Source organism: Leptinotarsa decemlineata, unplaced genomic scaffold, assembly GCF_025532065.1.
Source record: "Leptinotarsa decemlineata unplaced genomic scaffold, Ldec_3_MD MMD2_tig00000882_RagTag_RagTag, whole genome shotgun sequence".
NCBI lineage: Eukaryota > Metazoa > Arthropoda > Insecta > Coleoptera > Chrysomelidae > Leptinotarsa > Leptinotarsa decemlineata.
In genome coordinates, this window is record NW_027412556.1 from 5010801 (window position 1) to 5024521 (window position 13721).

Here is a 13721-nt window from a genome sequence, read left to right on the forward strand (position 1 = left end):
CTGAGTTCGATGCATGGTCACAGTTTGATTTGGAACATTGTCATTTTGATTATTAATAATAATAATGGCTTTTATTGATGCTTCCATACAATTACAACTGATCAAATGCTAGGATTCAATACCTATAGAGATTGCTCTTTCATCCAACCGTAACAACAAAAGAAAATATGTTAAGATAGTGTATGTCAGTTCTTAATGATATTTTTTTGAAAAAATAAGAGAATTTGTCTTGTTTAAAGGAGTTTTTGAAAAAATGTTGCAGGATGTAATAATGTTCGCCTGGATTCCATATTCAACCAACCCATATCCCCAAACAGATGTGAAATATGTTCTCGATTTTTCGTACCTGTAACGAGCCTGATTCTGGAGATTTTAGATTCTAAAACTGTCACTTTTCTAAATTCCTGGACCATACACCACGTCTACGTAGTTGGCATGTGAATGAACTAAAACATCGCAGAGTATAATTTTACTTTTTTTATTCAGAAATGCTCTGTTGGCATATATCATTTTCAATATTCAAATTTGAATAACCCCATTTGTATGAAATATTTTTGGATAGTGCTCAAAAACATAGAATTTGAATGGATTACAACAATTAGCTCTTCCCTTTCATCAAAGTCAAAGTCAAAATATGCTTTATTTTTGATCATGCCATAAACTATCATTCATTTATAATAAGTAATTAACAATTTTTTATTGTAGTTGGGTCAGTGGTATTTCTCTTTTGGGTATCCCAACCGAGGTCTACGTATATGGAGTTCAGTATGCTTATATCCTTGGGGGATTTTTCCTTGCCACACTTTTGATGAAATCAGTTTATTTGCCAGTATTCCAGGGACTTGCACTGACGTCGACCTATGAGGTTTGATATATTATTTTCTCCATAAATGGATTTGAAAACATAAATTCACATTTGTAGACTACTTAAAATCATTTTCAGCTATTGATATCATTCTCAATTGCCCTTGTTTCATGAAGATTTGGTTTATTGCTAATTTGAAGTATTGATTATGGTTTATTAGCTCACCTATATAACAGTTATATTTTTTTGATTGATTCGGCCGCTACTTGATGAAGATCCATAGTAATTTCATAAACTGCACCTCACGATTCAACTCCACAAATTTTATTTGAATTTAAATCACTTTGTAGAAGCTATTGTGTTAGCGAAACATATCATGATATATTTTTCAAATAAAGTTTGTGGAGATCAAATCGTGAGGTGTAGTTTATGAAATAACAGTTATAATAATAACCATTATCTTCTGAAGATACCAACTTGCTTGGTGAAACTTTATTCGACAATTGAAAGAAACGAATGTGCACCATTCGAAAAAGTGAGAGAAAACAATTTTTTTGGGGAATAAACAATGAATATTGTGAAAGAAGAAATGAATCTAGCACATAATAGTAGATGAACAAGGCGGTTTCTATTACACCGGAAATTCAACTAACAGAAGCAAGGTATAACGATCGAAAACAGTCGAAAACACACGCAAAACGATCGGAAACACACGAAAAATGATCGAAGACGCACGCAAAACGATCGAAGATGCACGCGTTCGCGTTTGTTTCGACTGTTCTTCGTGCATTTTCGAACGTTTTGCGTGCGTCTTCGATCATTTTGCGTGCGTCTTCGATAGTTTGGCGTACGTCTTCGATCATTTTTCGTGTGTTTTTGATCGTTTTACGTGTGTTTTCGACCGTTATACCTTGCTTCTGTTAGTTGAATTTCCGGTGTAATAGAAACCGCCTTGTTCATCTACTTATGATGTAATATAATGATTCTATATCGAATCTGAAGCCGCCCCTGACCGATATGTCAGCCAGCTAGCAACCTCATGACATCACCGCAAAAGGAATGCAGTTGAGTACCGAAACGACTATAGAATTCTAGAACGATCATTACTGATATATAAGGCCGGCTTCTCGTTTCAAGAGGGCAGTTGAGTTCAGAAAGAAAATGAATTAAGCGCAAATTGTTCATTGTTTCCTTCATCCTGCTGACTTCTGCCCGAACTCCGCTTTTGATTTCCTCTACTTTCGTGTTCATTTCATTCCTGATTTTGTCTATCTCTCTCTCGATGGTTCCTATCATTTCTTCGAGTAGACTCCCCTCACCACCAAGTTCTTTCTTCAAGCCTACTGCATTTTCTAGAAGTTCTTCCTTCAAGCTTTTTGAATTCTCTAGAAATTTATCTTTCAAACTTTTCGAATTTTCCAGAAGCTTGTCTTCCAAACTCTTAGAATTTTCCAGAAGCTTCTCCTCCAGGCACTTCGAATTTTGTTGAAGTTCATCTTTTAAAGTCACCAAATTTTTGCGAAGCTTGCCTTCTAAACTCTTCGATTTTTCTAGAAATGTATCTTCCAAGCTTTTCGAATTTTCCAGAAGCTTCTCTTCAAGGCTTGCCGAATTTTGTTGAAGTCCATTAAGTTTGCTCATTATTGAACTCAAATCACCCCCAGAAACTTCGAATAGATATGTTTCGGGATCTTCTCCTGATTCAGTCAAGTTATCCCACAGTCTCTTCTGGAGTACTGATTTCTTTCCAGAACAATCTAGCTCCCTCTCCTTCAATTCTAACTTCAGTTCGGCAACTTTCAAGTCCACTAGGCGCACTTTCCTCGAACACATTTTGTCTCTTATTGTCAATTTTCCACAAAACTGAATATGTCCTCTTATTTTATTCGAGTCCTAGACACTTATTTATTTTCACTATTTGAATTCCTTGTTTAATCGCTCGATTCACTTTCTGAACTCAACTGCCCTCTTGGCCTGCATTGTCTTTATTAAGTCAGGTACCCGAACCAAAGGCCCCCTACCCTTTCAGCTAATTGTTCTTTAGTCTAGTTCATGTTTTTCTTATGTTAGGGTGATAGGGACAAGTCTCTATCACCTTCTTGTAGCTTGTAGCAAACTGTCAGAAGTCGCAGCGTCTTCTGTTATCCTTTTTTTGTCGTTAAGACATGTTCTTTTTTATTTATTTCCGGCGAGCATGGCTTGTAGAACCGGAAATTTCGTGAGAATTTCCTGCAGCTGCCCTAAGGCCGTTGGGAGACCTTCGGGAGAGTTGCAGGAATTTTCTCTAGTTGATACGGCTCTCGCATAAGAGGTTCCGCTTCTGACTCTATTTTGATTGACTGTCCTCGGGTTTGGGGGCTGTCTTTCGTCTGTAGGCCCATCTGAGGCCTTTTTCTTATTTTCGGGGCGTTCTGGGCACCCGTGAAAACTAGCTGGATGTTCTCCCTTGCAGTTGAAGCACCGCATCAGGGAGTTTTTGGGTCTTTTGCACTCATTTGTCAAGTGCCGTCGGGCGCACTTTACACAGGCCGGGACTGCTTTACAGTTCCGCTGTGTGTGCCCGAACTTTTGGCACCTGCAGCATTGTCCTGCTCTATTACGTGGCCTTTGTGTTTCTGCGGTAACGCGAACTTTTTGGATTTCTTTAATATCGTATATGTTAGCCTGGTTTCTAGGGACCAGGACTAGTACGAAGGGGATAGGCTTCTTGTTTGCTTTACTCATACGAGCGATTGCAGTTCTTTTTTGATATCGTCTATTTCCAGGGCTTCTGGGACTCCCCGGAAAATGATTCTTAACGGTTTCTCGGCTTGTACCGAATATGTGTGGTAAGGTATCTTTTCTTTGTCGAGGGATTTTGTTACCTTCCTGTAATCCTCTATGGATTTAAAGTGAACCTTTATCCCGTCATTGTGTTCACCGCCCGAGATATGTTGATATTCTGCGCGGCGGTGATCGTATTGAAATTTTTCCATATGTCCTTCGCTCGTATGGTAATTGGCGGAAGTTTTTCATTTTTTGTTTTTGTTTCCCCCTGGTTTGTTACCGGGGCTTCTTCGACCTTTTGTTCTACATCCAAATCCATCTGTTCGGATGTGTTTGTGTTGGGGGATTATCCTTTTGGGCTACCTGTATTGTCTTATCCGGTACCTGTGACGTACTGGTCGTGACGTCATCGGAATTTCCAGGATTTGTTCGATCGCTTTTTGTCTTTTTCTTCTTCGGCTGCTGAGTTTGTACCTTTTCAGTAGCCGGGATTTTTGTTTTTTCAATGCGGGGCTCAGGTGTGGCCGCTCGTTTTTGTGGCATGTTTTCACCTTGGATTTCTTCTTCTTCCGAAGGGAGGTCGTCGAAATCTGGATCGTATCTTTCCTCTTCCTGGCAGAGCTTCGAAGAGTTGGTAATATTTGGGTTTGCGGTTTAGTATGTTTTGTTCCATTATCTTTTCAAAATATTTGTACGACTTTGCCAGCTCTATACTGGAAACGTCATACCGATCTAGTATTGCCGCCATCAACGCGAGAACCGCGTCTCTGGAATAGTTCCTACGGAAGTGGTGAATTCTATTTAATAGTTCTTCCATCGCTTATCGTCCTAAAATACTTTTTAGGCGATAGCGTATCTAAATGCTGAAAATTGTCACTGCTCTATAACTTTGATGTTTACTCATCAACGTCTCACTCGCAACGTGTGAACTGTGTGGGACTGACCTGTCTGTGTATCCCTCTTGGGACGAGAAGCCGGCCTTATATATCAGAAACGATCGTTCTAAAATTCTATAGTCGTTCGGTACTCAACTAGAGTTTGATAGGAGGTTGACGACTGCATTCCGTTTGCGGTGATGTTATGTGTTTGTTCGCTGGCCGACATATCGGTCAGGGGCGGCTCCAGTTCTTCCATCTATTCAAATCAATTCATATATATCAACTGTTCAAAAAATGAGGTGAATCTTCAAATTTCGCGGCCTACGTACCTTCGATTAGCGATTTTTTTATGTTGGTACACTCGTCCCGAATATATGTTTACAGTTTCAGCTGCTCAGTATGTTTAGTTTGTTGGTGAGAGGCATAAAAATTAGAAGTGTTTTGCGTTTCCGGCGATTATCTGCCATCGAATGAAATTGATCAGAAAACTTGTATCAAATTTTGTGTGAGTAATGGAATTAGTTACTCAAAAACACTTAAAACACGTTGACAGTTGACGCACTGTGATTGTACTCTAAAATTATTTTAGTTCTTTCTTAAATTTGTTGTAGTTTTTCGTGTTTCGACAAAAAAGGTGGACAATTGAAAAACTATGATCCAGCATATGAACCACCGTATCCACCAGATTTGGCCCCTACGACTTTTTCCTGTTCTCAAGGTTGAAGAGACCCATCAAAGGACGGCGTTTCATCAGAAAAACTGCTTCGAGGATTGGAAAAAAAAGCTAGCACAAGTATATTTTATCTGAGGGGGTCTCCTTTGGAGGGAGAAAATTATAAATTGATGAATGAATAACTGTTTTTGAGGAGAAATGAAACCTCACCTTATTTCTTGAACATTTGTTTTATAGGGTTCAGTTTGTAAATTGTCTACACTTAACTATTACTGAAATCCTCACATTGAAGTGTGTTTTTTGTATGCGATATATAATTTTCATTAGATCATTCGAGAATCACAAAAGTTCTGTGATTTCCAAAGTTTCTAGTCATACCAATATTCGAATATATTTGCAGTACCACGAAAGAAGATTCGACAAGAAAGTGAGATTATTCGGATCACTGTTGTTCACAATCAAAATGCTCTCGTGGTTACCATTGGTCATATATGTTCCGGCTCTGGCTTTCAACCAAGGTATACATACATTTTTCTATTTTATTTTTACTATGCGATATTTGAATATGTATTTGTAGTAAGAACAGTACATTCTGGTCGTTGTTAAAAATCATTTTTCATTCGATAACCAGCCCAAACACAACGCATTTATGATTCATTACTAGACAGCGTTGTTTCCACTCGCCATACACTTCATCATTAGACACACCTGAGTGAGTGAGGAAGATAACTAGATCCATCTATGGGATAGAAATAGAACTGGATGCTCAAACGGGGATCCCCAAAGCGGTCAGTTGCAAAACTAATCTTCTACATCGACTAACGATGAGATTCGTCCTCTGTCTGTCACTGCTGCTTTCACATTTTTTAAGGACAAATCACAAGCACTACAGGAAAATCCTTGAGGCGCTCTAAAAGCGGTGCCTGTGCAAAGGTAGCGATTCACATTGGATTTCAATCGCTGGAGATCAAATCCATTTAGAAAAATTTTCTCAGGAAGTTTATTCCGCATAAACAAAATTCCAAAAATGGAAGAGTTCTTAAACAGCGGAAGTTCGAGTTGAAGCTCAAAACGATGAGCAGCCACAGTCCGTCGCGTTTGTATGATATGGACCGCTCTTGGTAGAATCGAATGTGCTAAATCACTTGAACATAAAAGAATCTATGGAAAAGAGAAGAATATCCAATTTTCCTTCGAGGTTGCAAGTGATGTTCGCGTCTTCAATCAGGCGGATGGCTCTTTTATGGATGAAATCAAGCAGCTTCAGGGCATGCTTAGGTGCGGAGCTACAAACATGAAAACAATAGTCCGAAGAAAGTCTGAGTTGCTGAGGTGTGTACAGTTTTCTGGTTTGGAACAGTGTTTCAAGCTTTTGAGAAGCAGCCTTCGAAATTTTAGAGATATGACATATTGGTGTCCATTTCAACCCCCAACAAACTTATCGAAGCAGAAAGCGGAATTGTCTGACTTGACATTATTATATCCGGTTAGGAGACATTTATGTTCTTGGATTGAACCTAGTCACTCTCACCCCAATTCGAAATCACTTCTAGATCCTCATTAAGATATGCAACCTCTTGCTGTCGGTGAAGATGTGCCTCCGTAGCCGATGTCCTAGAATCCAAAGGGAATGACGAGACAAGTGTGATGTCGTCAGCAAAGCAATATGTTGGATTCTTGGATTTCTCCAATAATCCAATAAATCGTTGATATGCAATAAAAAGAGGGTTGGAGACAATACGGATCCCTGGGGAACACCAGCGTTGATGGTGAAAGTATTCCAATTAAAAACCGCGCTATAAGAAAGTAATTACATGGGCTACTAAAAACCATCTACCACTCAACATCAACAAAACAGAGTTAATGAAATATTCGCTAGGTAATATGAATGACCCTCTTAGTATATTCAAATATAATGATCTGGAGGTTACATCTTGCTCACCAACAAAAATGCTTGGTCTCATTGAAGATCACAGACTCACGTGGAACCCACATATTGACCTACTCTGCGATAAATTACAAGAATATTTGAGGATACGACTTTCTCCATGATTTTTTATATCACTGATGGCAAAGCGTTCTGTCTATAGTTATTTGGAAGAAAACCAGAGGCCAAACACATTGCGCATTTATTAATTTGGTTGAAGTAAACAACGGATATTCACTGTTGGCTTCCTATACTCAGAAAAATGTCTATATTGAACTCAGTAACAAACTCCTCCTGCCGACGGGACACAAAGTCTTCAAAATGTTTTTTTATTTTGCTTGCTGTTTTGTTGTAATTTTGTCCGTTTGGTGGAAATCCGCCATTGATCATTAATCCAATCATGTTTTTGTTTCAATCGCTACATTTGATTCAGTTTTTTATATTAATTTATCTATTCATCATTTTAGTAACAGGAGTAAACGTCCATCTCATCACTCCGATTGTTTGTATTTTCTGCATATTCTACACTTCAATGGTATGTTTTGAAATAACGCACGAAAAAGCACGTTCTAGTTTCTTTCATCGCATGAATGGCATGTGTCTTTGTGGCTTAGATGGTTTCAGTATAGAGGAAGCTAAAATTGCATTTATAAAAATGACCCTTGACATATTCACTGATTTTTTATTATATTGCCGAATAGATTTCACATGTCGAAAATTCTCATCTAAAAAAGTTGAAAATCACACAAAGAAATTTATTAGCTGTTTTGAAATTTCTATCCGTCTACTTTAAACTGTAATATCAGCATAAAAATTGTGTGTTTGATGAAGTCGACGAAAGCTGTTTTTGCCCAAGGAAGTTATTGAAGTACTTGAAAAGATAATATTCCCTTAGGGAGAGGCCTGGGGAGTATGGTGGATGAGACAGAACTTCGACACTCAATTCGTTTAATTTTCGGAGGGCGATTTGTGGAACGCGCGGATGGATGTTGTCGTGGAGTAGAAAAATCTTCTGTTGACCAGTGTCGGCTGCTGATGACAATTTTGGGGGATATGGGAATATGGAACACTTTCAAGGATTTCTTATTATGGCCAACAGGTAGCCTCACTAACCAGAACCATTAAAACTGAAAAAAAACAACTCGTGTGGCCTACCTAGTCCCTTCTCTTACTCAAGAATTCAATTATTTCGATTCACTAATTTTCAACAAAAATCTGAAAGATTGAATAATAAATGGCAAGTCTTCAAGAAAACGGATCATCCACGGATATTTTTTGAAGAGCTTTTTGAAACTTTCTTCATGAATCTAACTCGTATGGCTGGCATTTAGGTAAGCTGGATTATTGATATCGTTCCAATCGTTGAAAGGTGAAAATGATGCTGAATAAAATCAAATTGAAATAATAAACAGTTATCTAAGCGATAATATTAAAATAATATCAGTGATAACGAATATAATAATGATGGCAAAAACGATGATACCACAAAAATATAGCCAATGAAGAACTGAAAATTCGTGAATATTTTCCAACCAATAATAATTCACCATAGAAAAACTGTGAGTAGGCAGAATCAACAATAGTTCTGTTGATTAATAGCTGGAAGATCAAAGCTCGAATTCAATATATTGAAAAAATGGTGTTTGCCATATATTAGACAGTGATCTCATTTTCGTGTTTCGAGAAAATCTCCAAATCCCATTCCTTGATGTTTTAGTCATCAGGAAAGGTGATCAACTAGGACATAAAGTGTAGGTACACCTACATAATTGATCCAACCATCGTATTCTAAAAAAAACTTTATTGTGTAATTTTCACTACACAGTTTTACAAAAACGCAACACGTGTTTTTAGAATACGTTAGTTAGGTATGGATTTTAATCAAGTATCGGCCGATTCCATCATACATGGATCCAACCATGATCCAAAACAAAAAAGGACCGTCATCAACACCCTAGTGAAAAGAGTTTCGAGAATATGGGAAGAAAGGTACGTAGACGACGAAATGAAACTCCTAACAACTGTGTTACAAGCGATAGTCTACGACAACTAAAACATAATTTGCGCTACGCGTTCGAAGGAAATGAAGGGAAACACCAGTGAAGATCAACCCCAAAGCAGTGTCTATCTGCCATACATAGAAGATGTTCCCAATGGAATCGGGAAAATTCTAAAGAAGGAGAAAATGAACATCGTCTTCAAACCAACGGAAAAAATATCGACAGCAGCGACAGGGTTCCATGTAACTGTGGTATAGTATATATCGGTCAGGCCAAAAGAAGCACTGGTACCCTCTTAGTCAAGTACAAGCATAGTTGCTGACTGGGACAGGCCGAGAAGTCTGCAGTCACTGAATATGCACTGTGCGATGGAAACACAAGATCATGTTCGAAAATACCAAGAGACTAGCAACGTCAAATCATTATTCAACAAGAATGTATTTAGAAGCCATAGAAATACACAAACACCAAGAGAACTTCAACAGAAAAGAAGAGAGAGAACATATCTACCAAAGATCTGGCATACAGCATTGAAAAGCACCAAAATGGTGCCAAGTCATTCCCCGCAATCGCGCGGGAAATATGCGTTAACCCGCCATTAGTGAAAGTGCGCGAAAAATCAGCACTATAAATGAAACGGCAGAAATGAGAGCTTCAGTTTATTCAGCTGACACGTCAAGAAGAGTATTTCACCACGCCACTGAAGATGACTGCCGCAGTTGCAGTCGAAACGTTTGGAGATTATAACCATAGAAAACCACGGCAAAACCGGAAACTAATCAAAATAAATGAACTAAGGTTTGAAATAGTGGCTTGCATTGGAAACGAATTTGAAATTAAACACAACATTGTATATCTGAAAAACAAGTAATGTTTTGATTCATGATTCCACGGCAGCTTTTTAGGCATGGCTTTGGCTTTCTTTCAATAATAAAAAGTTAACATTTTTTCTCCAGTGAAGGTTCGATAAGAAATTATTTATAGAAGAAGGTGAGTAGTTGATCATATTTATTTCCTTACGAATTTTGCGCGAAGAGAAACTCTTTTCAGGGTTTTTTGGCCATGATCTGAAGGTTTTATACCTAACGTTTTGCCTACAACAGCGGTAGATGTTATCAAAGGTGACAAACGAGGTGTTTTATTCTTCATCAAATCACACACTAAGTTGTTCAGTGTTCGGATTTCCGGTTTTATTAGCAGTTGTAGACGAAATGCTAAGCATGGAAACCTACAAATCAGAAAATTATTTTCGACATAGTTGTGACAGTTAATATTTTCTGATTGGAATTATAGTTGTGTATTTTCTTCAATAATATTTGCAGGGAGGTTTGAAAGGAGTTGTGTGGACCGATGTTATTCAGCTTGTTGTTATGTTTGCAGCTCTTCTGTTAGTGATCATTAAAGGCACGATCAATGTTGGCGGTATATGGAATGTCATTGAACGTAATTGGGAAAGTGGAAGAATTGAAGGCCCAAAGTAAGTACATACAATTTATGAAATGAAAGCTGAAAGAACTGAGTGTGTCATCATCATGTATTACAACTCAAGTGAAAGACAACTCTACATTTTCGTAGCACCAAAGTACTTGACTTGTCTTTGGCTTCTTTCCCTGTTGAGTTATTTCCATATTTTGGTGAATTTTTGTTATACTAACTTCAGGGTGCGTATCACTACGTCACATTCTCACTACGTCGAAATCTCAATACGTTGACAACCATCCCTTCTATTCATATCACCAAAATACGAAAGTAGTCGAAACTTAAATCAATTTTACATTGCGGGAATTTGACACGATGATAATTTGACGTAGAGATAATTCGACGTAGTGGAACTTGCTCCTAGTCAAATTATTCTTCCTACGTCGAATTGCCACTACGTCGACATCTCACTACGTCGAATGGACTGACCTGTTACTTGATGGAAATTAATAATGAAATGTGTTTCGCTACCACCGTAGCTTCATCGGTAGTGATATCTAGTACACACTGGACTAGAATTTTTATATGTAACGGTCCCCCTCCCCCATGCCCCCTCCCGGGTTGAGTGCCCTGAAGTAGAAGCTTCCCTCCCCAGATATTTAGCGAGGAGAACCTACTACCCCACTCCATCCACCCCCGCTCTCCGAGCGGTCCTCAATTTGCTGATGAGCTCTTCAGCAAGATTGACATCTGACCTCTTTTGGTCGAAAGTCAGCCTTTAGGTGCTTTTACTTTCTTATCTAATCGTTGTTTTATCTGACTATTCCTAACTGAATTTAAGCATGGGGGCCCCCAAAAACTACCGTACGGCCCCGAAAGTACGTACTTTCTGCTTTCTGTTCTCTCATATACAAGTCCACATATTGCCTGTCCAGGTCTGAGTCTCTGTAAATGAATCTGTTGGGTATATAATAAGGTGCGTTTACAGCGGCCCTTACGCTCGCATTCATCAACGATTGGATCTTCTTTCTGTATGTCTGCGCGCACTGGCCCCAGGCAGTGTATGCATACAGTATTATCGGCATTAGAATCGTTCTGATCATTAGTAACTTGACTTTCAATGCCATGTTACTGCTTCTTCCTATGATCGGGGCCAGGCGTCGTCTGGCCTGTTTGGCCATTCCTATTATCTGCTGTACGTGGGCCTGGAATGTTAGTTTCTTGTCTAGGATGACCCCCAGGTATGTCGCTTTGTTTGTCCACGGAATCTCTTGTCCGTTGAAGGTGACGTTGCCTTCCGGTTGTAGGAACCTGCGAGTGAACAGTAGCGCCTGACTCTTGTCAGGGTTGATACTGATCTTCCACAGGTTATCCCACTCCTCCAATCTGTCTACCTGTTGTTGAAGGTATCTCGTAACGTGTGCTTGACTCGTAGATCTCACCAGCAGGGCCGTGTCGTCCGCGTAGAGCACCAACTTGTTAAAGTTGTTCTCTGGCTTGGATACGTCTGCCGTGTATACGGAGTAGAGGTGTGGCGAAAGGACTGCACCTTGCGGGACTCCTGCCTCCAGTAGTCGAACTGTTGATAATTCGTCTTCTACTTTGCAGCGACATCGCCTGTCAGCTAGAAAAGACTGAATTAATCTTACCATTGGTTTTGAGTATCCAAATCGCTCATCTTGGCCAGTAGCCCATCATGCCAAACTCTGTCGAACGCCTTGGAGACGTCTAAGAAGATAGCTCCAGTATTGTATCGTTTGCCAAGGTTGAAGCCTTCTGTCGCAAAGTCCACTACCCTCAGGACTTCTAGCTCTGTTGAGTGTTCTGATCTAAAACCGAATTGTTCGTCGGGGAGGATCCCTAACTCTCTAGTTTGTTCTTCCAGTCTCTTCAGGATGACACGCTCCGCCACTTTGCTTATGGATGGCAGTAAGCTAATTGGCCGGTGGTTCGCTGGAAACAGGTGGTTCTTCTTGGGCTTCTTTACCAATACCTATACATGGAATAGGTAAATTGCGTAAAGCGTGTCACAAAAGTGAAGGACTGGTTTGACTCAAATCTCTTGAGCTTGAATTTATCAAAAAACAAAAGTAGTGTCTTATCGTTGCCAGATTCCAGCCGTTCATCTAAATAATATTCAAATTGATAACGTACCAACTTCTAAATTCCTTGGCTTGTTCATTGACAATAATTTAAAATTCAACAAGCATGTAGATACTTTGAAATCAAAGCTCTCCTCTGGATGTTATGCAATACGAGTAACTGCATTTGAGCTCGGATCTGCAGAAGCTAGAATGGTTTATCATTCCCTTTTTGAATCCCATCTTCGTTATGGTATTTGCTTTTGGGGTGTGTGTTCTACCACATGCCTTCAATCAGTATTACTAATACAAAAACGTGCAATACGATGTATATGCAAACCCAAGCCTAGGGACTCTTGTCGGCTTCTTTTTGCCTCTAACAGAATCCTAACTGTGGTCTCCTTATTTATATATGAGACAATCTGCCTTATCTTCAAAAATAGGGTATTGTTCAACAACTTGGACGCGCCAATGTATCAAACCAGGCAAAGATTCAGCTTCAAATTACCGCTGCCTTTTTCGACCCTAGTTAAAGATTCCATTATTTACAACGGTCTCAAAAAGTTCAATCACCTTCCTCAAGCTATAAGAACCATAAATGACCTTAGAGCTCTTGAGAAAGAGTTGAAAGACTTGCTTTCTGTGAGACTTTATTATAGCTTAGCAGAATTCTACGACGATAATTTCAATTGAGAAGACTAACTGTAATATCTACGGTATTTTATTGATTTGATTTTATTCAATTCAGTTCAAAATGATTTATTCAATTTTATTGACCATGTTCTTATATCCTGAACGTTTGTTATTATTTACATGTCTCTTTTCAGTTCATGTTATCACTTAGTTTTAGTGATTTTACTTTTGTGATATTTTTGTGATTTCCTGTACTTATATGTTATTTATATTTCGCACAAGGCTTTGTCAATAAGAATTTATTCTTCAGACAATAAAGTATATTTGAATTGAATTGAATTGAATTGAATGAATACTGACTCAGGTAGTTTGGTGTGCTACTACCTGTACCTGGATTAGGTAAATTGTCAATAACACTCGTCGACATTTAGAATGGCTTTCATATTCGGTTGATATTCATAGGTTTTCCTTTCCTGTTGAGATTTTCCGTATGTTTGTGGATCTCTATAACCTGGCGGCTATGGTATCTCTGGTTGAGG

The 13721-nt window shown here is 38.8% G+C and overlaps 1 protein-coding gene across 4 annotated transcripts in view; it reads left to right on the forward strand.

Moving 5' to 3' along the window:
* The window catches only part of LOC111505339 (sodium-coupled monocarboxylate transporter 1), a 30972-nt gene that overhangs the window by 4012 nt on the left and 13239 nt on the right, over positions 1-13721 (forward strand). For 2 of the 4 annotated variants that reach the window (XM_023160130.2, XM_023160132.2), the window contains 4 exons: positions 706-865; positions 5523-5640; positions 7517-7584; positions 10372-10526. In XM_023160130.2, the coding sequence (XP_023015898.2) occupies positions 706-865; positions 5523-5640; positions 7517-7584; positions 10372-10526 (501 nt within the window). The remainder of the gene's footprint in view (positions 1-705; positions 866-5522; positions 5641-7516; positions 7585-10371; positions 10527-13721) is intronic. The other 2 variants (XM_023160131.2, XM_074174870.1) reach the window with 2 other exon arrangements.